General features: G+C 34.0%; 1 protein-coding gene across 3 annotated transcripts in view; it reads left to right on the forward strand.

Annotated features, from left to right (window-relative positions):
• The window catches only part of LOC140744942 (D-beta-hydroxybutyrate dehydrogenase, mitochondrial), a 51,848-nt gene that overhangs the window by 21,930 nt on the left and 4,000 nt on the right, over positions 1–25,918 (forward strand). For all 3 annotated transcript variants that reach the window (XM_073076664.1, XM_073076665.1, XM_073076666.1), the window contains exons 4-6: positions 13,013–13,216; positions 16,910–17,063; positions 22,451–22,638. In XM_073076664.1, coding sequence (XP_072932765.1) covers positions 13,013–13,216; positions 16,910–17,063; positions 22,451–22,638 — 546 coding nt within the window. The remainder of the gene's footprint in view (positions 1–13,012; positions 13,217–16,909; positions 17,064–22,450; positions 22,639–25,918) is intronic.

The raw sequence follows: 25,918 nt of genomic DNA on the forward strand, positions 1-25,918 counted from the left end.
AAGATATACAAACCTAAGGTTTAAATCTCGGACCTGCAATTTATAAGATCAGAATCAACCATAAGTCTATCAGTCTACCATAAGCATAAGTCTGTACGTGAGTAATATGAATGAAATAAAATAAGGCTAAAAGATGTAGGTACTTCCAATGGTCAGAGTTATGAATGGTCTAATAATAGATCCGTCGTTCGGAGCCGCCTGCCCGTATTTATACGGCCAGAAGCTATTCCAGATATGACAGGATTGTAAATTATATTCTTAAACATCGTTTTACTATCACATTGCGGTATGGAACTTTAATAGCTATCTCGTATTACGATGTTTATTTATTGACAGTTATTTGCAATAACGAGTAATTGGATCCGAATTGGCTAAGTCCTCTGAAATGCAGCACTTGATCGCTGTCAGAACAAAGTAAGTGCCTATTCACACGTACTACAACTACACTACAATGCAGCAACTAAATGCCAGTAAGCTTTAGTTATGTGTAACTCGCTAGTGGTTTCTTTGTGACTGCGATGTGGTGTTGTCTACATTTTTGTTTTCTAAGTATACTCAGCATGATTAAAATAATGCTTTTTCATATAAATTTGCATCCGCCTGTTGCCTTTGTAGTATGGTTGTAGTGTAGTTATGATACGTGTGAATAGGCACATATTCTAAAGTTAGGATAAAATTGAGAGACTGTAATATAATTATTATAGTAGAGGGCGCCGAACCGCCCACGTTGAATACGGAATGGCTGAGGCAGACTCATGCATTGAGAGACTAGACTTACGTAACTATTTAATATACTTAACTATGTAAGTCACGGCATTGATTGGATATGAATTGGTAAACGGTTTGCAATGTAAGTGCCGCCCATTAATATATGTAACCAATTAACCAACTTTAATTAACCGCCCAGTATAAGCAAGTCTGCCCATACCACATCCGTCAAATCAGAATAAATAAGTTTTTTTTAACAAAACAAACCATTTAAGCTACGTAACAGCGAAATTAAGCTCTAATACATTTTGAAGGGTGTGGTGGAAGGGAGACACTGATGCATATACGAGACGTTCCAACTTACCCCTCAGATGACGTATTTAATATTTTCTTCGGTTAATCACACTAACCACTTACCAAGAGCCTTCATACTCGTTTACTACATCTATATATTCAAAATAACTTTCTCAAATACGAAGAATAAATCCACCTTAGGTAAAAATAACTAACAACTCTTGCAAACTTTCATGCTAAAATATTAAAAGAAATATACATGTATTTTGTATCTAAATTTACATTATAAAGTTTAAAGTACAGTACAGTACAAATTGAGGTAAAAGTATTATTCTCCTTTTATACTAAGTAAAATATAAATCAAGATGTCTGTTATTATAAAACCCACCGATGTGTTTTTATAAGCAATGAACTAGCTTCCGATGAGGACGTTCCATTATTATTAGCCTATAAATATTTTAACAACCGAATGGAAGAGCTTTCTTCCTGATACGTGGGTGTCACTCGTAGAGATGCAACTAAATATCGAAATTTCGATAATATGGCACAAAAAATATCGATACTTACATCCATTTTATAAACATAGCTCATACGATATTGGTATCGAATCGATCGAAAACAAATAAAATACCGCTATCGATACAACTAAATCGAAGAAAAAATAACGAATAAAATAAATATAAGTTTTGTAATTTTAAAAATAACAAAAGCCGACTGCTTAAAAATAATCATCTTCACACTCACTCCTCGTTCAAAAAATCTAACAATATCCAAACTTTTTAAATCCGTCAAGCCGTTCGGGATTGCCAAAGACTCAAATATACATACGTCATATGTACGCTCGAAACATTATCCTATACATTAGGGTAATAAAAATTTTGAAATATCTTGGCGATAAAAAAGGTTCTCCGACCTAAATATTTTAAATTGTTGATATATCGATAATATCGCGTTTAATTTTCGATATTTTCGGTAAATCGATAGTTTAGATCTTTGGTATAAATAACGATATTTATATCGATAATTTCGCAAACTTGCATCCCTAGTCGCTCATGTTAATATTGGATACGGCCAGGTAGCACGTGCAACGTGTATCTACATATTCTATTTTGACCTTATCTCCAATCATAATCTTTGTTATAGGTACTAGCTTTATAAGGTCACATTGATTTTACCTTCGTTCAAAATTAATTACTTTTGAACTGTGATTAATTATAACTGGAAGATAAAACGATAAGCAGCCTTAGTAAGAGTTCGTAATTGTAAAAAGTTATCGAATACTATCATTTATTCGTCATTTGTGACTTAAAATATAAAATTATGAACTAATTTTAGCTCCGGTTTGGGAAAACCTATTTGGACATTTTTAAATGCAACTAATCTTATTGCATTTCGTACTAAGGCCTAAGAACATTACCCTTAATATAAGTTTTTACAAAAATGACTGGTATTTCTTTACGTATTTGGCCATACATTTACAATCAGCGCCCCTAGCAGACTGTATCAGAACTGATTGGAAATCTATGGAAATACGTAAACAAATATAAAAACAGACAATTTTTAAAAACGTAAAAACTCATAGTAAGAGTACTAAAACAGACATTTGATGACTCTACATTAGCTTTCACTACATTTTATTACTAGCTTTTCGCTACATAGATAGAATTACCATCAATTACGTTAAAAAGTTATATTAAAACATTATGAAGATATGTTGTCAGAATCTCCCACAAAAGCATGTGCCAATAGCATTGTATTTATATAATTTATCGTAAGCTATTCAAGACTGTTCATTGTTTATTGACAATAAAAATATACGAGTAGCAAGAACATAAAGCGGTCAAGTTTATATTTATTTGTAACATTTCTCAAAGGACTTTCATCAAGCTTTATTAATCTTATACTTTGCAGACAGATTTATTTTTAGTACATTCTTATGTCTTTCACATTATTCAATGTTGTGCGGGTTAGAGAATTAAATCATTGCATCCGACTCCGATAGTTATATATTTATTCATGCGCAATGGGTCGCCGTATCGTACTTTTTAGGATTCCGTACGCATTGGGTAAAAACGGAACCCTATTACTAAACTTCAAACATCTGTCTGTCTGTCACAGGGCTCTATCGCACGAACCGTAGTAGCCGCAACGTTTTTCAATTTTTTTCAAAATATCAAGTGTCAGATATAAATACAAATTTCAAATGTGCATCTGACACTTGAAATTTTTACAGAGCACGTTTATCGATAGCCGCTATAACAACAAATAACAAAAAAGGGGAAAATAAAATAAACCGCTAGTTTTCGATGTAATTCGCTTAATCTATTGAACCCTTCGATCACTAATAAGAACTAGATACACAATCAGCGATAAAAAAATGGCGCGACGAAAAGAGCACCCAAATAGACATTTGGGTGCGCTTTTAGGTTAGTAGTGTTTGAACGTTCGGAGAATAAACATACCTCAGTGCTCGTTCAAAACTGCAAAAATCACACGTCTAGTACGCTAACAGATGATGGAATATCGTATTTTCGGTAAGTATTATTATTATAAGTAGGTAATTGCTATCACTCAATTATAAATACTGCTATTTCGTTCGTAAATAATATATTTTAAAGTTTTAAAAATTATCAACAAAAATCAACAGAATGTATAAACCATTTAAATTGTAAAGTCTGTTACTAAACGTACAATTCTTACTATTGCAAGCCCACTTGATTTGTTCGGGTTACATGGTGACTCTGTTCTAACTTGAATGGAGACGCTATTGTTTTATATTTTTTTCTTTAATTTAATTTTTTTTTTCTTTTTTTTGTTATATAAAAATATTTGTTTTGTATAATAATTAAACATAGGCAATGAGTAAATAGTAAATGAGTGAAATTAAATTATTAAGTAAATTATTATTTAATATATTTTATGATGTCTTTTCATCCAACTGCCGCGACAATAGTCATAGAATTATTATAATAAAGTCTATTGTCGAAAGATACACTAAAATAAGATTGCTTAACATAGCCAAAAAAGATACGGAAAAAAAATAAAAATCCATCGAAAAGACTGTTTTCCAATAAACTCACTTTATTCAAGGGAATTAATGGCATCCTGTTAATTCCATATTTTTATTTTTACTCGACTGCCAAGGAAGGGTTATGTTTTTTGCACGTATCTTGTATGTATCTTTATAAGCGGACTTTAGCTGCACTGCATTTTATTCCCTCGGATCTAACATACGGCTGGGTGAATTTCGACAGTTAAGGTGTCATTATATTCGTCTCAAATATCCAAATGTCCTTAGATAGGTGTTGGAAAAAACTCTAAATTTAAGAAGAAATATACAATGGATTTCTGTCACTACAAAGTAAGGAAGTAATTTAATTAAAATAATCAAAAGCCCGACTGCACTATAAAGGCTGAAGTAGAATTTTCAAAAACAGTGAAATAGGCGTTTCATCATTTTTTAACAAGAAAGCCAAAAAAAAGTTTTATAATAGGTATCTGCTTCAAAAACAAAAGATGTTCAAACAATATTATCCTATTTTATCTTCGTAGGGCTCATTTACGCTATATAAAGAACCTATGTGTAAAATTCCAGCAGGCTAAAGATCCGCGGTTTCCCTTTACGTTGGTGTCTGGCGCAGCAACTTACGCATTTAGTCAGACAGTCACCTCGATGTGTTATACACATGTATATATCATATAATATGTGTGTAATCACCTTTTAATTTCCTTTATTTTGATACCCCACTCCATAGTTTTGGTTAACTTTTTTTAAAACGTGTTACTATTTCGGAAAAACATCCACCATTTACGATTTATAGAATATCTAACTTCAGTAATTCAAAGTTCTAGTAATTATTTTATATCATTAGGGGTAGAATTTCATTATTTTTATCCAACAAGCCAGATACAAAATTTCATAGTGTTTGCGTCAAAATTGACGGTTGTTCAAATTAACTTTAACCCTTATTTTGCCCTCTATGGGGTTGATTTTTCGGAAAGGGATAAATAGGTGTGTCTTTATTCCTATCCAGAAAGCCAAATACTAAATTTTACAGTAGTTGCTTCAAAATTAAAGGATTTGAAAAAAACTGTCATCCCCTGTTTTACCCTCTTAGGGGTAGAATTTCCAAAAGGCCTTTCTTAGTACTTATTTACGCTATATAGCGAACCCATGTGCAAAATTTCAGAACTCTAAATTAAGCGGTTTTGGCTGTACGTTGATTTCTGAAAAATGAAAAAATCATTTAGTCAGTCAATTAGTCAGTCACCTTGCTATTTTATATATATACAAATTATATGTTTTTATAATCTCCGTTTAATTTCCTTTCATTTGATATCATACTCGATAGGTTCGGTTATCTTTTTTTGAAATATTACTATTTCGCGCCAAAAATCCGCCATCTTGATTTTTTTTCTAACACCTATCTAAGGACACTCGGGTCATTGAGACGAATATAATGACACCTTAATTGTCGACATTCATCCAGCCGTTTGTTAGATCCGATCAAATAAATAAAGACAAACATACAAGATACGCGCGAAAAACATAACCCTTCCTTGGCAGTCAGGTAAAAATAATTGAAATAAATGTTGGTTTACTACATATTTATTTAGTCGTGGGCAATATATTTCGTTGGATAACGGCGTAAACAGCTTGTTGATTTTTTAATTAAATTACTTGTATTTGGTTATATTTTAATTTTAAACTTATTATATTTTTATTATAATAAATTGTGACTGCATATTACTTACTTTCATTGATAAATTATTATTATGTTCATTAAAATAAATTACTTCGACCTAATAAAAATATTAAAAGTAATGACAGTTCGTCTCCACTAATTCCTTGTCCAAGTGACAAACCACGGTCGTCAATTTTTTTTTTCTTTTTTATTAGCGTCAATTTGACGCCACTTTTTAAGTTCATTTTTGTATGGGATTGTGTATCTAGTTCTTATTAGTGATCGAAGATTGAACCATAATAAGACCGTTCAAATTTTCATAAAGCATTTCAATTGCTGCTATAATAAAAATACTAGAACTAAAAAAATATCAACATTTTGGTGGTACGGAACCATCCGTGTGCGAATTCGACTTGCACTTGGCAAATTTTTTACAGTATTACCACGTATCGTTATAATACATTTTACGTTGTTTTGGGTATTACAATAAAGATTTGTAGAATGTATGTGTCATCTCGGTACGTGCAGTGAAACGCAGGTGGGAGTCGTTAAAGCCAAATGATTTTCCCAGATAAAAATACGCGTCGGAAATATTTTTAATGGTCGAATTTAGCCACTGGGATTACTATAATCAACTAATAGTCTTTATTTGATCTTAATTATTAAGTCTTAATTTCCACAAACACAAATCACTTTTTTAATTCTGTCTATCTGGTTACGTATACGCATAAGATTCGATAATATATACGATTTTTATATATAAGGCGGAAAAGCTTTCTTAAATGAATAAAAATACATTTTAGATTCATGCAGTATTCACGGTAATTAAATTTACTCCTAAGAACGCCGAAGACGGAATGAATTAAAAATTAATTGAACATAATGGCGAATTTTGTGCTTTATTCGTTACGTTTCTAATAGCACATCCCGGTGGTTCTACACCCACAACGCATTTCCAAAATTTCCCCTGAGATTGTGTATTATAAAAATTAGAAGATCCCGTAATCCGCTGTTATAATACCTTTATTTTATTTTCCTTTACACACAATTACAAGGCTTGGGTTTTGGATTTACGTAACACTCTTTCGTAGGAGCCGAAATAAAAACCCATTCTAAATAATCCGCCCTTATGGTGAAAATAAATGAGCAAAAAAATCATATTACGAATTATAAAAAATATGCAAACGATACTTTGAGAGTTTACCGCTGCTGAAATAAAGTTTAAACTCTTAAATTTAAATTAATTATTGAAATATGGAATGAAGATAGAATGTGGTCAATAAAGATTCGTGGCCTTTAGATTTGTCGATTACTTTAAAGATTTATCGTTAAAATACCTAAATTCACGTTCCTTTAACAACGATAATATCAAAATCATGAAATTGCGATTCACGACGTTCTTAATCCACTTAAAACATGAACTTCTTTGCATGACACATAAAAATTGGCTCAAAAATGTGACAAATAATGAATCTTCCACTCAGTGAAAGAAAATTTTGTTCAGTTTTTAAATGTTACACTTCGCAAAAAACGAATAAAAATAAAATTCTCGGAGTTAATATATTCCTCACTAAAATGAGTAGACGAAGTTTTAAGCGTATCTATCTGTCATCCATGATTTAGGTACCTGCATTATGGAATTCGTGTCGTGTACGTGTCTATTTTTAAAATGATTGTTGTACACATAGATTAGTAAAGATTACTCACTCCTCAAGAACTGAAACAGTTGCGTAAAAATTTTTTGCCACGTCTCCGTGCTAAAATGTCCCTAAAATATTTGAAATTATTATTATAAATTATTTAATTATCATGAAAATTACGCAGTATTAGTTATTTATTCGTAAATTTTCTACGAAATAACTTACTATAATAAGCCATTTGCGGCTTCATTCAATTTCAAGGCGGCGAAGTACTTTACTACTTTACTAATCTATGGTTGTACAATAATAAAACATTAAAAACATTGTTTCTTTTTAAAATGACTGAAACGATTTGCTTGTCTTGTTGTGACATAACATGTAGGTAATAAAATTCAATATATAACTTTTAAACGCCAAATAATAAAAAGATCAATTTAAAAGACGTTAGGTTTTACACCAATTCTGTCGAAGAATTCCATAAGATCTGAGAGATTTCTGATCTACTTTGATATTGGGAGTAGCCCAATAAGTGTTATAGACTCTTCAGTCTCTTAAAATAAAATTTACGAGATTCATTGTTAGTTTTATTTACTGTTTAGCTTTTAACGCCTTGGAAACATAAAATTAAAGACCACATGATTTTATAACATGGTAACACTATCAATAGACATGTTCTAATTGTTTATTTCGTCTTGAAATGTTTGGCGTGTGCCAAATTTATTTTGGTGGGTGTCTAATGCAATATTTATGCCCGTTATTAATAAATCAATCCATCTAATGATTTGATCTACCAAAGATCATCATTTTAAAATCTCTTTATACTAGATGTTGATAAATTTAGTTCTTTAGCACGCAAAAATTGCATAGATCGATATTATTTATTAATAACGGATGAAATTCAATATTCAGGTCGCAAATAACAAATAGATGTACAGGCTATTTATATAATCGTATTCGCGCCTATTCGCCTGTGCTCGGAGAGTATCTCAATGTTGCATTATACCCATTGCTTCGATCGGCATTTATTATATCATTATAACAAAGTATAGACGTAAAATTTGTTCACCTGTACACCATGTTTGAGAACAAATGAACGAAAGTATTAACCTATTTTAAACGATGTTCAAGTGTAAAAGAACATTTCTATTGTATCTAATACTTCCAGTCTGACCTATTATTATTAAGCTTGGATTTTTAAAGGTAGCTCCTTCGAAGTTTGACTAACATTTACGTTAGATTTCGAGAAAAGCCCACGCTTTTATATTGAAATGTTATAGTAAGGCATTTTTAAATAATAGGTTAGATAGGTAGAGAAGTCTGATAACATCTCTAGACGATTCACAACAAGCCCTTAAAAGGTAGACATGTTCTGTTACATATATTTTGAGCAGTATTGTAATTCTTGTGACCCTGGGTATAACTAGAATATCGTGCATCTAATGAGCCCAAAACTTGAGCCACTTACTTTGCGATTAGACTCCGGAGGGACCACTGCCACACGTTTTTCTGCCTAATAATAGTAGTGTTAAGTGCTGCTGTGTTCCGGTTTGTAAGGTGTGGGTAAGGGAGACATACTTATCGCGGAGTTCCAAGTTAGGGGTAGCAAGTCATCAATACCGGCCTCAAGTAAGACTAATCTTACCTGGGGATGATCATGTGTGGCCAGTAACTATTTACCATTATAGTCTGATTCATAATTGTCCAAAATGTAAACAAAGGTGTTGACCTCTCAAGAAAATAGGTTTCAAATGGTAGTTTCTTATTTTTGACAATATTAAATTACTACAAGAATAATAAAATAATAATTTAAATAAATTAAGATCAATTCACATTTTCTAATATTTATATTACCTCAATTTCGTTTCATACAGTAATAATAATAAAAAACAAGGTTTATGGTAGAAAATTAAAATGTGATAATGGTAACACAATCGGAACCCAAATCATTTCTTGTGCCGTTATTTTTAAGTTTCGTAGCTGATGTTATTCATTTTCGTGATTGTATTCGAACTCCAATGTATTATCGTTTTTATAGCGCGTTTGTTAAATTGTGAATAATTGTAAAATTTTCGTTTTGTGTTGAGTTTGTTAATGTTTTTGTTACTTATTAATTTTGACGGTGACATTTGTTTGTTTACAGTTTGGACACCTAATTATGAATCAGACTATAGATAAACTGCAAAGTTGTTTGCTACGTCAAAATTATAAAAGAAAATTACGTTTGCAATTGATATCCTATAGCCTTATGTCTTCATTATCAGAATGTCTTCATTCGTCGAAAATTATCAGTAATAACTATCATAATATTGCACGGTCTTTGGGTTTATACTTATGAAATTTCAACTTGATCAGATAGGGAAGTCAGTTAAAATTAAATTACAATGTTTGATGGGCAGTCGGCCGACCGACGACAGTTAACTAAATAAGAACTTGTAATTAAATTCATCCTTAACAATAACAGTTAATTACTGTGTCCTTGATAAAATAATCTATTCAAATAACTTATAACAGTATACTGTAAATGTAAAGTTAAAAAGTACAACTTATTGTGGTTTCCCTCCATCCCCATAAGTATTTCCGTCTTATAACAACGGAGTTAAGCGCTTTTGTTTTCTGGTATGAAGAGTGTGGAAAGGGAGAATGGACTGACATTAATCCGATGCATTCCGAAAAGTATTGGTTAGGTAAAAGTATAAATTAATGATAGGTTAATAAACTCAGCCTCTTGATCGAGGATTCCGAGGTTCAAATCCCAGACCTCTAATTTCTAATGTGCACATAACAGACTTTTCAAAGTTATGTGCACATTAGAAATTAATTATCACTTGCTTAAACAGTAAAGGAAAACAACGTGAGGAAACCTGCATACCTGAGAGATCTTAAAACAAATAGTCCTCAAAGGTGTGAAGTTTACCAATTCGCACTTGGCCAGCGCGGTAGACTATGGCCTAATCCTTCTCATACTGAGAGGTACGCCGTGCCCAGCAGTGGGACAGTAGTAGTACAAGTTCTCAGGAGAAGCAGCGCATCTGTGGCCGATCTCACATAACACTCTTTCTTTATAAGGAAACAATTACCGAATATCGTATCGGGGGTTGAAAGAACTGCAAACTCATTCGCTACTTCTATTATAAGAAAGGAGTCATATCATATTATGTGTTGTATTTTCATTTATGTTAGTTTTTCATTAAAGTGATTAAAGGATACCTATACATGCATTTTAAGTCAATTTGGACAAATATGTAGAGTTTGCAGCATGTTGTGCCAACGTCGGTACAGTCACTTGCGTCATCCATTCCATTCGAAAGTCCAATTTAAAAATAGGTTAACGGTCGTTTCCACAGAATAGACAGTGCTATAAGATACTTATATAGAGATCTTTTCTTACTTTAAATTTATGTTAACTAACAAGTATATTACACGTACGAATATAATCGTTTGTAATAGTTTGCGAAACGGTTTTCACGATACGTGGGAGTGTTATGATACACAGAATGAGATAAGAATAAGCAAATAATAAGCGTAAAAGATCCTTTTCTAGTAATAAGATCCAGCCAAGATATATTGATATATAAGAGCCAAGATTATAATTCCATACACGTGTCTTTCATTTTTCGAAAGAAATTTTAATTTTTATTTGTTTTCGACTTTGAAAACATAGCGACGAAATCTAAGTCTTAATGAACTTTAAAAAATGTTGTTAGCGGCGTTTGTATATCATACTTGGACAGCGTTGTGGACTATGGTCTAAACGTCTTTCACTCTGAGTGGCCACCCGCGCCTCATTGTAAAACCGTAATAGTCGACGATGTTGCGAAGGATAATAGATCAATCGCAAAAATAAAGTAATGTTGAAAATTTCAATAATTTATCATTGTTTTACATTAAAATTTTAATTTTTATATTACCTTTAGTTTTTTTGTATAATTATATTTTTATATATATTGTATATATATTCGTGAGAATTTGTAAATATGGTTGTAATATCTGATAGATTGATTAACGAGTATAGAAAAAGAGAATTACCATTCAGAATTAAAACAAAAAAGAAATAAATCTAGTTTCCATTTATTTAAACACACACCATTTGACTTGCAACAGTGAGAGAAACGTAAGATTAAGTATTAACGATTAAGAAACCCTGAAATAGTTAACCTCGCTCACTGCGTCACGCATGGTTAGGTACTACCAAAGACTGAATAAAATATTCACTCACCAGTTATTATAACCGACATCAATCAACCTGTCGTCGTCTATTTTCAACGAAAACTTCATTTCGTCGCCCGTTATATCTGAAGGCACGGCAGCAGGCCAGCCAACTCAACAAGCGCTACTAATTATACATTTCTTACTTTATAAGGAAACAATTACTGAATAACTTTATTTCGTTTGTGAAATTAATGGAGCAAACATTTTAGCAAGTTCTGTGGTTAGACTCTGGCGGCATCACCGCAACGCTCATTCCTAACTAATATTGCTGCTGTATTCTGGTTTGAAGAAGACGGTTAAAGTTTGTATGGTAAGGAAGATATACTTTTTCGAGGCATTCCAGCTTAGTCCTCAAGGGTAGCAGCGAGCCTGTGGCCGACCTCAGGTATGAATATCTATTCCTATATGGGGTTGATTACAGATGTCCATAGACAAAACGAAAAACGTCGAGAAATTGCGATTTCTTGTATGGCGACCCCCATTTAATGTTTTTATTTTTAGTATTTGTGCATTTAGTAGGGTTCCGTTTTAATCCTTTGGGTACGGAACCCTAAAAATGTAATATATCATAACAAACTTTTTTATTAAAACTGAAATCAGGACACTTGACTTATTCATGTACCTACTTACTTACGTATCTGGGACGGAGAAGGGCTCTACATATGTATGTAGACGGTTGCATAAGATTTTTTTTTCTTATAATATAAGAGTAGCAGACGAGCATGCAGTCCACCTGATGGTAAGTGGCTACTGCCGCCCATGAACATCTGTAATCAACCCCAGATAGGATTAGATATTCCTACCTGAGGTCGGCCACAGATGCGCCGCTACCCCTGAGGACTAAGCTGGAACGCCTCGGAAAAGTCTGTCTCCCTTACCACACCCTTCAAACCGGAACACAGCAGCGCTTAACACTGCTGTTATTAGGTAGAAATAGGTGTGGCGGTGGTGCCGCCGGAGTCGAGCCACAAAGGGTTCTACCACCTTTAAAAAGCTATACAAGCAATTAATTGTATTGATTTAATGCAGCGATGAACTAGAGTGACCGTGACAGTATATATTTAGATTCACGTTATTAAATATTTATGTGTGTCTATTACTCGTAACATAGAATTGTTTCACAAGTTTATTTTCATAGTTACAAAACACACCATTATCAAAATAGCTCGATTTGAGGAATGTTCCGTATATAAATAGATTACCTACCAAAATATATATGTTTTTTCATGAGGCCATACCTTTTTTAATACTAGAGGCCCAAATAGTCCATTCCTGTCATGAAAATAGGTCTCAACAACAACGCTACCTATCGGGTCCAAAAATATCCTTTCTAATTGGAACCAATCATACATACATTATGTACGCAGTACGAAGTTCGTACTACGAAGATAGACATAGAATGTATGTATATTATTATAACCGCGACTAATACTGACGCATGTATTATAAATAAAAACCGGGATATGTGTGTGACAGGTGACGGCGGCGGGGAAGGCTGTGCTGGTGACCGGCTGTGACAACGTGTTGGGCAACGCGCTCGCTCGCCGGCTCGACGACTTGGGCTACCACGTGTTCGCTGGCTTCCAGACCAAGGCTGGCAACATTGACGCGGACATGTTGAAAGAGGACTGCTCCGGACGACTCCACACTTTGCAACTCGATGTTACTTCAGAAACTCAGGTAATTATCCAATCAACACGTTCAAGCTATTTCCAGTCAATTTCAATATGGAAAGCGGTTTTCGCCATATCGTAATACATGTTATGACTTTTTACTTTGAGTAAGGTAACATTGGTAAAAAACCTTACGTGGTTTTTTTTCAGATGATTAAATTAAATGTTTTTCTTATCCTTATATTTTTATATTAAGTTACGCCGTACAGCATGCCCACATAACTTATTTAAATATATGTAAATTAAATACTCTCTCTGGATTATACAAAGTAATAAAATCTTCGAGCGATTAAAAACTTTCTCCCACTCATTTCTTAAGTATGAAAAACCCACGACAAAATTATTTATTCGGTGTTACTAAAACATGTATGAATTAAATATATTAATAGTACTTATTAATTGTTAATTAGCATGTCTTAAGAAAATGCTTACAGTATTAAAACAGAATCTGTTCCAAATCATTTACATAAATGAATGACCTAAATCAGTCAATTTAAATATTCACTTTTAGAATTAATTGTCATAATAATTAATTTTTTAAACCTTAAAAGCTCAACAGTAAAACAACGGAAGAATTCGTTTATTGTTTTAATGCGTACCTATTTGATTGTTAAGCTTAATGAAGTCTTTACAAACGAATCTAGTTCATGTACCGCTCCCAGCAAACGCCAATTTGTGGTTGTACGCAAAATTAACTGGGGTCGGGAAAGAATAAGAAAATCCTACAATTACAAGGCCGAGCTGCCGCCCACGTCCTCGGAGCCTTGTAACTTGGTACCTCTTCGGCTTCTATAAAGTTCGTATTCGAACATTTTATCTTATTTAGCTACATATTTATGACATTTAGACAGTCCTACGTTATATTGTGCATGTAAAATTGGGTAATACATTACTTTATTGTATTATAATATTGTACAAGTGTTTTGGAATAATGAGGAATACGTTCATAATCAGGTCACAGGGATATGTCATAGTACGTAATCGATTTGTGATTAACCACAAAGTAACTATAGTAAGAATTTCCTTATAAGCCGTAAACGCCATTTTTTTTTACTTATTGCAATACTTTCAATCAAAACTTTAAGATTAAGTTTTATTCTCTATTCACACCTGTTATTAATAAACAATCGATCCAATTTTTATCTACTAAAGACCAAATTTTCTGATGCCCGAAACATTGCATTGATTAATTATTATTAATAACAAGCGTAAGCCCTAAAGAATCTATATATAACATTATCTGTGAATTTAATTAAATAATTTGTATAAATAATATTTTTTCTATTCCTATACTCACCTGCAATAACTTACGAATCAGTCCCTGTTAGGTTTGTAAAGCACTCGTAAATAATATTCTAGATGATAGAGCAAAAAGTTGGTAAGTACATCACTCTGATACAGTACTTCACTCTGATAGTCATAAAGCTAAATACAGAATGGCAATTTTTACGATAAAATGCGGTGTTTGGGGCTTTTTAGAGGTGATAAATTATGTGGATTAGTGCCGTCCCAAGGAAACCCAGCTTATTTACAACATTATGCAAGAAATTGTTACACAAAACTGTTTATAATTAAACGAGCTTCACCTTCTGCTTCACATATACTAATCGTAAATATATAGGCATACGCAAAATATAATAATTATGATTTCTGAATGTAATTAAAACATAGCGAACATACTCTTAGTATACATAAAATGTTATACATAAAAGTATACATACAAGTTAGCATTGTCGCCCAGAAATAACTTTAACCAGACCCTCGTCAACTATTGTCTACTGCTACTACTGTCCCACTGTTGGACAAGTGTAGGAGACACTTGTCGGTTTTCGATAATTCTTCAAAATTTTGAATTAAACTGAACTTTCAATGTGGACAGAAATCGGATTCAAAGATCCAGTTACATAGTTACATACATACATACATACACACATACATACATACATACAACCCAAGCTAATAAAAGCGTGTTAAAATATCACCATTTTAACTTCTATCTATGTATGCCTTATAACAGTAGTTTTATGCGGTGCAGTGTTATGCTTTGAAAGGTGTGGAGAGGAAGAGACATTTATATAAGGTATTACAACTTAGTCCTCAAAGATAGCTTATCTGTGGCCGTGCGCAGGTAGGAATATAATTCTATCTGAGGTTGTCCATGGGCTGCAGTGTCAGTATACCATCAGGTGGACAGTAAGCTCCTTTTCTGATCTTTGATCATAATTATTAGAAAGGTCAGAGATATACATACCCTCTTTATAGACATTTTTTTCGTTTTATTTTACTTTTTGTTATATATCTTTGTCCCTCTAATTAATTACACTGGGATTTCTAGTGTGCAAGCTACGAGTACAACCAGTTAATGTTCCCTTATTCCATTTTTTCTATAAATTTACTTTGATTTCGTTTTCTTTTTCATTAATGATTAAGAACAAACAAGAAAGAAGGAGGGTATCAAAACACGAATAAACAAACAAATTCTAAAAATAATTAACTTCTAATTGAAAGCGGAATTATTTAAAGAACTCAATTTTCGCAACGATGGTGAAGCCTTAGGCGCAGGTGCTACCCACACAGTCTCGTATACTTTTCGAAAAAAAGACAAATGAATGAATCGGTCTCAATTATTGCAGGTTCCGTATATCACACAATATGTTTGTATTTTTTTTATAATATAAGAGTAGCAGACGAACATGCAGTCCACCTAATGGTAAGTGGCTACTACCGCCCATGGACCTCTGTAATCAACCCCAGATAGGATTAGACTACCTGAGATCACTGATGTTGTTAGGTAGAAATAGGTGTGGCGGTGGTGCCGCCGGAGTCGAACCACAGAGGGTTCTACCACCTTCTATTATGTCGTCGTCAGCCCATTACTGTTTCATTGCTAGGCACGGATCGTCTCCCATAGTGAGAGCGGTTCAGGCCATAATCTACCTCGCTGGCCAAGAGCAGATTAGTAAACTTCACACACTCTTGAAAACTTTATTTTCAAAACTGTAAAAATGATTGGGATATGCCACGCTGCGACTTATCACACTTATTGTATCATCTATTCATCTAGCTATCCATAACGATACAAAATTTAATAATACGAGTAACATAATATAGTTCACTGTAAAATATATTTCTAAACAGAACCCTAAAATATGATCCCTTGTTCTTGTTTTTGTAGAAACATTGTTAATGAAACAAAATTTTTTTTTTTCAAACTAATCGTTTTCCTTTACGGTACACAACATAATTAACATCTTAAATTTATTTTTCTTGCCGGATTGTTCCTGGACGAATTCTCACATGGAAAACACATTAATAGTTCTATGTACCAATATTTTAAACGTTTATTATCTACGTATCTTTTACAGACATTCTTAGCAAGGTTGACGTCTAGCAATCAGCTGGAACGTTAACCTAAAAAAGAAATTGATTTTTCAATGTACTGTGGGCGTCAGTTTCGTGACGTAGTTAGACATCCCGGGAATACATACGACGTAAACGTGATTTACAAAACCGTGTAATATAATTTGCGTATGTTATTTTCATCATCATTAGAAAGGCAAATCCATATGTAGTCAATCTAAAAATACAACGCTGAATCTATATTTAACTACGAGAGAGCTTTAATTATGGAAGCAACAAGTAAGGGTATCTGGCGGCAGGTTTACGTAACATTTTGTTTGAACAACCACTACCTTTGCAGATCCTATCAGCGTCGCTCTACATCGTGGACCATCTACCAGAGGGCGCGCAAGGTCTATGGGCGATCGTCAACTGCGAGTCGTGGTGTGCGCTCGGAGAACTAGAATGGGTGCCATTTTCGGTGATCAGACGGGCGATGGATGTCAACCTGTTAGGTAAGTCTGCTACGAGCTACACAATGCTACGGCGCTACGAATTGTTTTATCTGAGCGTCAATAGATGGCGTTATAGGAAAGAAGGTGCTATGTTATTACAAACTAATTTGGATTCGTATTAAGTGATAAACATTATTATAAATGTATTTCCTTTCATAATTCATCCTAACGGCTGTTACAAATGAATTTTTTGGACAATCGAACACGTAGTAACATGCAATACAACTGATTGGGATTGTATATTTGGTTTTCTTACTCATTCTTAATTTTCCATGAATATAAAGCTTATATACCATGAATTGAGTGTTGAATGAGGAATTACCCGTTAGTTGATTTATAAATCTTCGAAAGAACATTTCGAAAATTTTATATTTAAAGATGAAAGCGGTAGTATTCATTAAAACTATAGTAGGTTACTACGGGTTGTTAAACTTATTTAATTGTAGATTCCCAGTGGGCTTTGAAAATTGATTGAAGAGTACTTCAATCTTTGATTTCATGAAATCCATTGCTTTCAATTTTTATTAATAAATTTATATAAGTGACGCTAATATTTATTTTAGTTCTACAAACAATTTGAGTCTATATATCGTTAGTCTCCCACCGTTGGGCAGATTTCCTCTCAATGTGAAAACAGCCATAGTCCTTCGCCTTAATTATATCCTTACTTCAATTAAAATTTTAAAACGTATTATGACGCTAGTGTTTTTTAGAAACTCTAGTCTAGATCATTATGGATTTACAAAGGCCTACGTACAACCGAATGGGGAATTGTAAGTCTAGAATGTGCCAGGTCGGCCGCTTAACTTGCATAATTTAACGCTCTGCGACACTCGGCGCTGTCAGCCCGTCAAATGCTCGCACGTCCGAGATTTGAGCGATTGATCCCATTGTATTAACGCTCTAAATGTACGTACATAATATACACACCAAGCGTGAATAAGTTAACAAGTAAAAAATGTACATTTTTAATGACAGCTCTGTAATTTGGTGAGAGAGTTATATAAAATTTGATAAGTTTCGTGTGTGTGGTAAAAGAGACCCAATTACTTCATTTATTTACCCTAATTTAAACAATCTTATTGCTTATTATGATTAAAAATATATTAATGTATATATACATATTATATCTATATGTAGATCGACTTATCAACATATTCACTGGTATCCATATATATCATCATCACCACACCTATTTCTGTATTAAAGAACAGTGTTATGTGCTGCTATGTTTTGTTTTAAAAGATGTTAACATACGAGGCGTTCCACTTTAGTACTCATAAGTGGCAACGTATCTGTGACGAGTTTCGGATATTCTTTGTACTATATGGAACTTACACATGTGTCCGAGGACGGTAGTTACTATGTTCCATGACGTGGAATGCATGAATTTTTGGTACAATTATATCCTAAACATAAATAATGTATTAACTAAAATAAACAAATGAACAAGTAGTAACTTGAATATAAAAACTTTTATTTAATGTTTTTCAGTACCGTAATAAGTAACTCTTTCTTAAATGTCATGTTGAATACTCTATAGAGAGGCTTTCAAAACCACAATACAAAGTTCATTTTCATCTACAAACCAAACTTTTACTTTGAAACATTTAATGAAGACTAAAAAACTCCTTCTCATCTAAATACCAAAAACTTTATCAAGTTAAAATCAGGGACGAGTACCTGTACATTTGACCTTTTCTTATTCGATTTCATTCATAAAATTTCCAATAATAAAATTATGTTTTGCATTGTATTATATAACTAAATTCGCCGGTTTAGTAAGGTATTGACAAGACTAAAAAGTTTAGTATGTTTAGCAGAATTATTGCATATAAACGTTTTTCAAATAGTCAAATATCAAAAGTTGTATACTTTAGAATTTGTTGACAATTCTATTTAAAATCAATTTTATACCTTCAAAAGGTACCCGACGCAATGGGAGTGACGCCGGATTATGTAGGACTTTAACCGCACTAAACCCCCGGTGGCCGTCCTCGGCGTTTAGTGGAGAACTCTGGGATTTCCAACGGAACACAACCGGAGTCCTCCTAACGCGATGCCGTTCTATCGGGCTCTGCCCTAATAACAAAAGTGTTAAGCGCTGCTATGTTCTAATTAATGGTCAATTATTTTTCTCATTCCAACATAGTCCTCAGGGGTAACAATACATCAACAAACTAATCTTATGTGGAGTTGACGACAGACGTACATGGGCGACAACAGCCACTTACTATCGTGCGAACTGCAACGTCCTTGTCAAAAAATAGCAAAAGAGGACATAAAACGAAACTAGAATTAAAAATAATTACTGCATATTTTTTTTATGTCGTTAATGTTGTTCTCATTTCTTGTACGAGACGAAGACAGGGTGGCAGTGGTCCCTTGCCATCAGGTAGAATGGATGCTCGTTTATTGCGATTTCATGAAACAAATCTTTTTAAAAACATTCGTTACCTTTTCTCTTTAAAAACATCTTTTTACAAACTTCGTTATTCGTATTATTCCCAGAAAACTCATTTTATTCATAACTCATATCATAGAATATGGGATCCCCCATAGAAAATAATTGGTCCAATAACTTGGGGCGCCATTGTCATCCAGACCAAACGTTAATTGGTTAACTAGGTTACCTGTACCCTTACCATGAGTTTTTACGTTTTGACAAATATGACTATTTTGGTATTTGTTTACGTATTGGCCCATACTATTTCCAAGTTATGATATAATCCGCTAGGGGCGCTGATTGGAAATTACGCTGTATGGGCAAATACGTAAACAAATACCAAAACAGTCATATTTGTCAAAACGTTAAAACTCATGGTAAGGGTACTGGTTTAAAATTCAGTTGCAAGTTTTGGTTCTCATGAACAAAATTACTAACAAAGCAAATTAAATAACAGTTTAAAAAGCTTTCGTGTATGTAAGTAATCCTGATTGAAATGTTACATACTCATTACTTTCCGTAAATATATTTTTCATATTGTCAGTAATCAGGAATTCTGATTGTTATTTAAAATGAAACAGTAATTTTTCGAGTTGAAAACCTACTTATTTCATTCTGATTCGTGTCAACGGCTCTTTAGATGCTCTCAATTATACACAAAAGTAAAAAATGCCATTTCAAATTTTAAAGTGTTTGGTACAACTTTTTTGTGGGTAATCGTTATTTTAAAGATTTTAATGATTTATTTTTATTTTTGCACGATTCGTGTCAAATATAATTAAATAATGAATATTAATTACGATTTTATTAATAAGGTAATGATATTCCAATGATTAAAAAAATGTTTGAAACCTCTTACACACGCTGTGGGTTTGGGAGCATTTCATAATATTTACAAAGACGTGCAACGTCTTTCTAAAAATATCAAGTCTATTACGGTTCAAGAGATAAAGCCTTATGACAGATAGACAGACAGACAGACGGACAAACAGCGAAGGCTGTTCCGTTCCGTAATAGGGTTCCGTTTTTACCCTTTGGGTATGGAACCCTTAAAAACTAATCCGTTTATGAACGATAAACAGACATACAGAAACTTTAAATGTATAACACTTCACATTTTGCAACTGAGCTTAAAAACGACTTAAATTATATACAACTTTAATTTTAATGCGATAAATTCCAAAGCATATTGTATACAGTTTCATAAAATTTATAGAGACGTTATTGTTGGTTAAATATTAAGTTTTATGTCCTACTTATGAGGCTCATATGCACGTGTATGCCCACACTCCGTACACGAAGTAGGAACGTAAATCACGGTAACAGCATTTAGCGGGCTGGCATTAACTTCACGTTCAGGAAACTATTATGGCCGCTTGCGGCGAAATATTTACACGTATAATATTCAGAACACGTGTTTAGTTTTAATAAATTATTTTGTATATAATTAATAGCGTTTAAGAGCTTCATAGTTGTTTTCGCGCCATGCAACCCAGTAGATATGCGTTATTTTTCATCGGAATCTAATCTCGAGTATTAGAAAAACAATATCCGAAATGTCTTAAACGCATTGCTACTTAGAAATTGACGTTAAAGCCAAAAGGCATGGGAGACACCACAATGTTAAAATATAGCATATCAAATGGAAAATATATTTTATGTGAGTTGACGCTGCAAGAGTAACCTACTGAAGAAAAATACTACTGGAAATCGGTTTCACATTCCTTCAATCATATTAACTTAAGCGATTTACATGTACTTACACTTCAGAATATTATTTTTGGCTGCCTTTTAGTAAATTAATAACGTCTACTTTATAACGGATATTGTGGGGACGACGCATCATGTGTGATATGTGGGATTTATCAGGATCATATTCAGATACACGTGTACCGCCTACGGTCTGTTTCCCCTTACACTATGCTTACTCGTGTGCATTAATTAGTGTAATGTTACCCTACAATACGGCTAATTATAAAGAATGGGTGTAAGTGGCTCTACGCTTATACCTAAGAGTCATAGCTGAAAAAATCAAGGAAAGTGTATTTGCAACTATAGTTAATTTTCATCACAGCTTCGGTCCTGATCAATTCGGATTCGTACAATCTACTGTAAAGTAACTTAAAAAATAGAGAATATGGTATTTACTTTAAGATATATAATACATTTTTCAGGCTCGCACTACTTTATGCATTAAGACTGAGCAATCAGAAGTATTTGATTTCCAAAGCGTGAAAAATCTTCCTTATACTTTATGATATTTCATAAAAGTTTTATAATTAACGCATAATAACGCTCCTAGTTTTCATTCATACTAAGTAATAAATAAAACAAATATTTAGAGACTTGAATAAAATAAGAAAATAAAAAGGTTTTAACCCTAATTGTACAATAACAATAGAACGATTTTTTTGCCGGCATGTAATACTAAATATAATAAAATACTCGTATCTTTCATACTGTTCCAGGTTTCCCTTCCAGATAGGTTGTATCGATCGACTTTGACAAATGATGTACATTATATCAGACCTGACCTTAGGTCCTGACGGGACTTTGATGCGGGGCCCGGGGTCTATACGCAACGGTTACGTAACTATTTTTTCAGCAGTAGTTGCTACATGACAACGTATTTAACAATCCTCATGCCAAGAAATCATGAAAAATAGTTATGACACCAAAGTTTGTAACCTGGCATGTAGGTATCATACAAAAGAAAAGTTATTTTCATAAAAAAATCTCAATTCAAGGTTAATACGAGTATTTCCGTTAATTAATTGCAACGTCACGTATAAGTATAAATAAGTAAAAAATGTAACCTAAACTGTGTTATATACACGTGAGAATATGCCTATATTCATCTACAAACGATGCTGAACTGTATATTTAAATGACGATAATTTATTAAATTCTTGTTGCACAACTAACACACGTGTGTTTTCAGGGCCGGCTCGCCTGGTACAAGTTATGATGCCGCTGGTGAGGAGATCACGCGGACGCGTCGTGTTAGCTTCGTCGATCCTGACCCACGTTGCGGCGCCCGTGCGCGGCGTGCACGCTGCCTCCATGGCCGCGCTCGATGCCCTCGGTGCCTGCCTCCGCAGAGAACTTAAGCCACGTGGTGTTGATGTTGTAAGTATTTATATTTTTAATTTTTAATACTAGCCCGTCTAGCCAATGTGATGACGTAATTGGTGAGAAAGCCACGTAGGCACTTGGTCTTTGTTTCGTTGATCCTGACGTAAGTTGTGACCCGTGCGCGGCGTGCTCGTTGCCTCGATGGCCGCACAACGCTCTCGCTGCCTGCGTGCCTCGTTACGGAGGCACGTAGGGAACTTAACTCACGTGGTGTTGATATTGTGAGTATTCGTATAATTTATTTTACTACCCGCTCATCTAGGGTCAGTCATAACTTTATTGTTGAGGAAGCCCCGCGATCGCCTGGTGTTAGCTTCGTCGATCTTGACGCACGCGGCATGCTTGCTGCCATGATTATAAAATAGGTATTTATAAAAAATCTATTACAATGAAACAAACACATTACGTTCTTCCTTGTTTCATCGTGAATATAACATCTACTATTTCATATTTTAAATCCAGAATGCTTTCCGGATCAATGTACCTATACAAGGCCGTGTCGGATTAATTTATAATAAGATCCCTATCTTTATAAATGTAGGTGGCGTGCCTAATGCATGCAGGTCTTCAATGTGTCACTTTATATGTGTATATAACCAAACAGCCGAAGCTACTCATATTATTATGCAGGAATAGATGTGGCGCCGGTAATTCCCCAGTGAGTGTACAGAGAGAGGCTTGCTACCTAGCTAACTCACTTTTGAAACAAATATGTCAAAGTTTTCAGTGTTATGTTTTGACTGTCCTAACAACGATATGTGTATACTACTTAATATAATACTACAAACGTTAATATTATGTGTAAGAAAATCAAAGTATATTCACTTTTCTAAGTGCCATTATATTTTTGATTGAGTTTTGTAATAGTCGTGTTGCAGTCCATATAATTACTTAAGAAAACATAATTACTTCACAAAACACTTTACCTCATTTCAAAAAAGTAGCACTCGATAACCTATTTTTTCTTTTTTCACTCTAAGAATAGGAGTTTAATTTATAAAGAACTTCTAACGTGCCTTTAATGAAGTTTATGAGAATTATCTTGGAAAACACAGCATATCTATCATCAAACAGTTTCTTTCATAAAAAAGGCACGCTTTACCAACCGTTGCGCTAACACTGCAGCTAATTATGGCAAGAGAGAATTTTTGTTTTTGATTTCAATGCACCCGTTCGAAACAGACGTTGCTTAACTTTCATACTTATTATACTAACAATATTTCATAATACATTTTGACACATACTATTTTTATAAAAAACTATGCTTAAAGTAGATTTCTTTACGTTTTCCTTCACCGTTAAAACACAACGTTTAAAGGTGGTAGAACCCTTTGTGGTTCGACTCCGGCGGCACCACCGCCACACCTATTTCTACCTAATAACAGCAGTGTTAAGCGCTGCTGTGTTCCGGTTTGAAGGGTGTGGTAAGGGAGACAGACTTTTCCGAGGCGTTCCAGCTTAGTCCTCAGGGGTAGCGGCGCATCTGTGGCCGACCTCAGGTAGGAATATCTAATCCTATCTGGGGTTGATTACAGATGTCCATGGGCGGCAGTAGCCACTTACCATCAGGTGGACTGCATGCTCGTCTGCTACTCTTATATTATAAAAAAAAAAAAAAAAAAAACATAACAATTAATTTTTGATACGTACATACGATACATAAATACAAAAAATCAGAGGTGCCTTAGATTTGAACCCCGGCGAGTGGTCGAAATTCATACCACTAGGCTATCATTTTCTTACTAATATTTCGTATACAATTCTTGGTTTTAGATATTGTTGAATTTATATCGAGTACATTATACGATATCCTTCTGAATAATGGACGAGTCTCAAGCGAACCGTCACCTATTCTACAATAACAGGCAAAAGATGAAATAGCGGACACAAAGGAAACATTATTCCATATTCATGCTATATTCCAAGTCTAGGTTGCAGATCTTTTGTTTATTCGAAAAGTAATCAGGTACCAATGAACTACAAAGCTAATGCTTACTTAGCAAGGTAATTGTTATGGTGATATTTGTAATTTGAATGATGAACAATGTGTAAAGCACTTACTGAATCGGACATACATTAAAGTTTAAATAATTTATGTATCCTAATGCCGAAAATAAAACACCGTTAGTTCGGTGATACGAATTAACTTTCATGGAATGATTTGGTATAAATGACGGTAAATACAATAAAGATGTACTTAATAGCTTTTATCGAAATAATTGGATTAAAAAACAGTGATAGCTTAACAGATAAAAAATCTCGGCCTTTTGATCGGGGATTCCGAGGTTGAATTCTCAGGCTACCTCTACCTCTCCTTTTATGTGCGTAGAAATTAATTATCACTTGCTTAATCAGTGATGGAAAATATCTTGAGCAAACCTGCTCAGTTTTTACGTTCAATACTTTTCTTGTAGATACTTAACATATTATATCTTGTGTAGAAAGGTAGGAAGGTGTACAGACCCTTGCCCACAACAGCTGGGACATAAAAACAGTTGTTGCTACGCATAAAGTCCCTTTATATCAAAAGTTTGAAGCTTTTCGCAGAACATCAACCCAAGATGTAAATGTGTTGGTAGGACGTGTCTGTAAGATCTGTCCCTGTAGTTCCGGGACTAGAATAGGGCTACGGTATCCCCTGCCTGTCGTAGGAGGCGACTAAAAGGGGGCTTCCGGGGATGCGGGCGGCAAGAGTGGGAGCTCGAACCGTCCAGCTAGCGACCCCGGGAAGGACGGCGGTATGTGTGGTCGCATACCGTCGTAAACACTACATGGTGTGGGAGGAGCGAAAACTGCTCCCCCAGGGTAGAGCCCGATCGGGGCATCGCGCTTGGAGGGCTCCGGTTGTGTTCCGTCGGAGATCCCGGAGTTCTCAAACAAGCGTTGAGGACGGCCACCGGGGGGGTTTTAGTGCGGTAAAAATCCCACATAACCCGGCGTCGCTCCCACGTCGTTGGGTACCTTTTGAAGGTTTCCCCCTCGAGAAAAAAAAAAAAAAAAAAAAAAAAAAAAACGGACGTGTCTGTAAAGAATTTCGTAGAACCAATAAATATACGGAAGATATTAAAAATTCATGAACACGGTTTACGAGTATTACAACCTTCGATGTACCCTACTCGTAGTTCGGTTAAAATGTTACCCAAATGCTCTACATAATATAAATATTTTATTTAGTTTCTGTACGTCTGTACGTATTATAAATGTTGATGTAAAAGTTGAAGTATGGTTATTTAATTAGGTGATCAAGTTTTTCATGATGTATTGCCAGGTTGAG

This window comes from Epargyreus clarus, unplaced genomic scaffold (assembly GCF_041222505.1).
Source record: "Epargyreus clarus isolate Ecla_fem2 unplaced genomic scaffold, WU_Ecla_fem_2.2 ptg000009l, whole genome shotgun sequence".
Taxonomy (NCBI): Eukaryota; Metazoa; Arthropoda; class Insecta; order Lepidoptera; family Hesperiidae; genus Epargyreus; species Epargyreus clarus.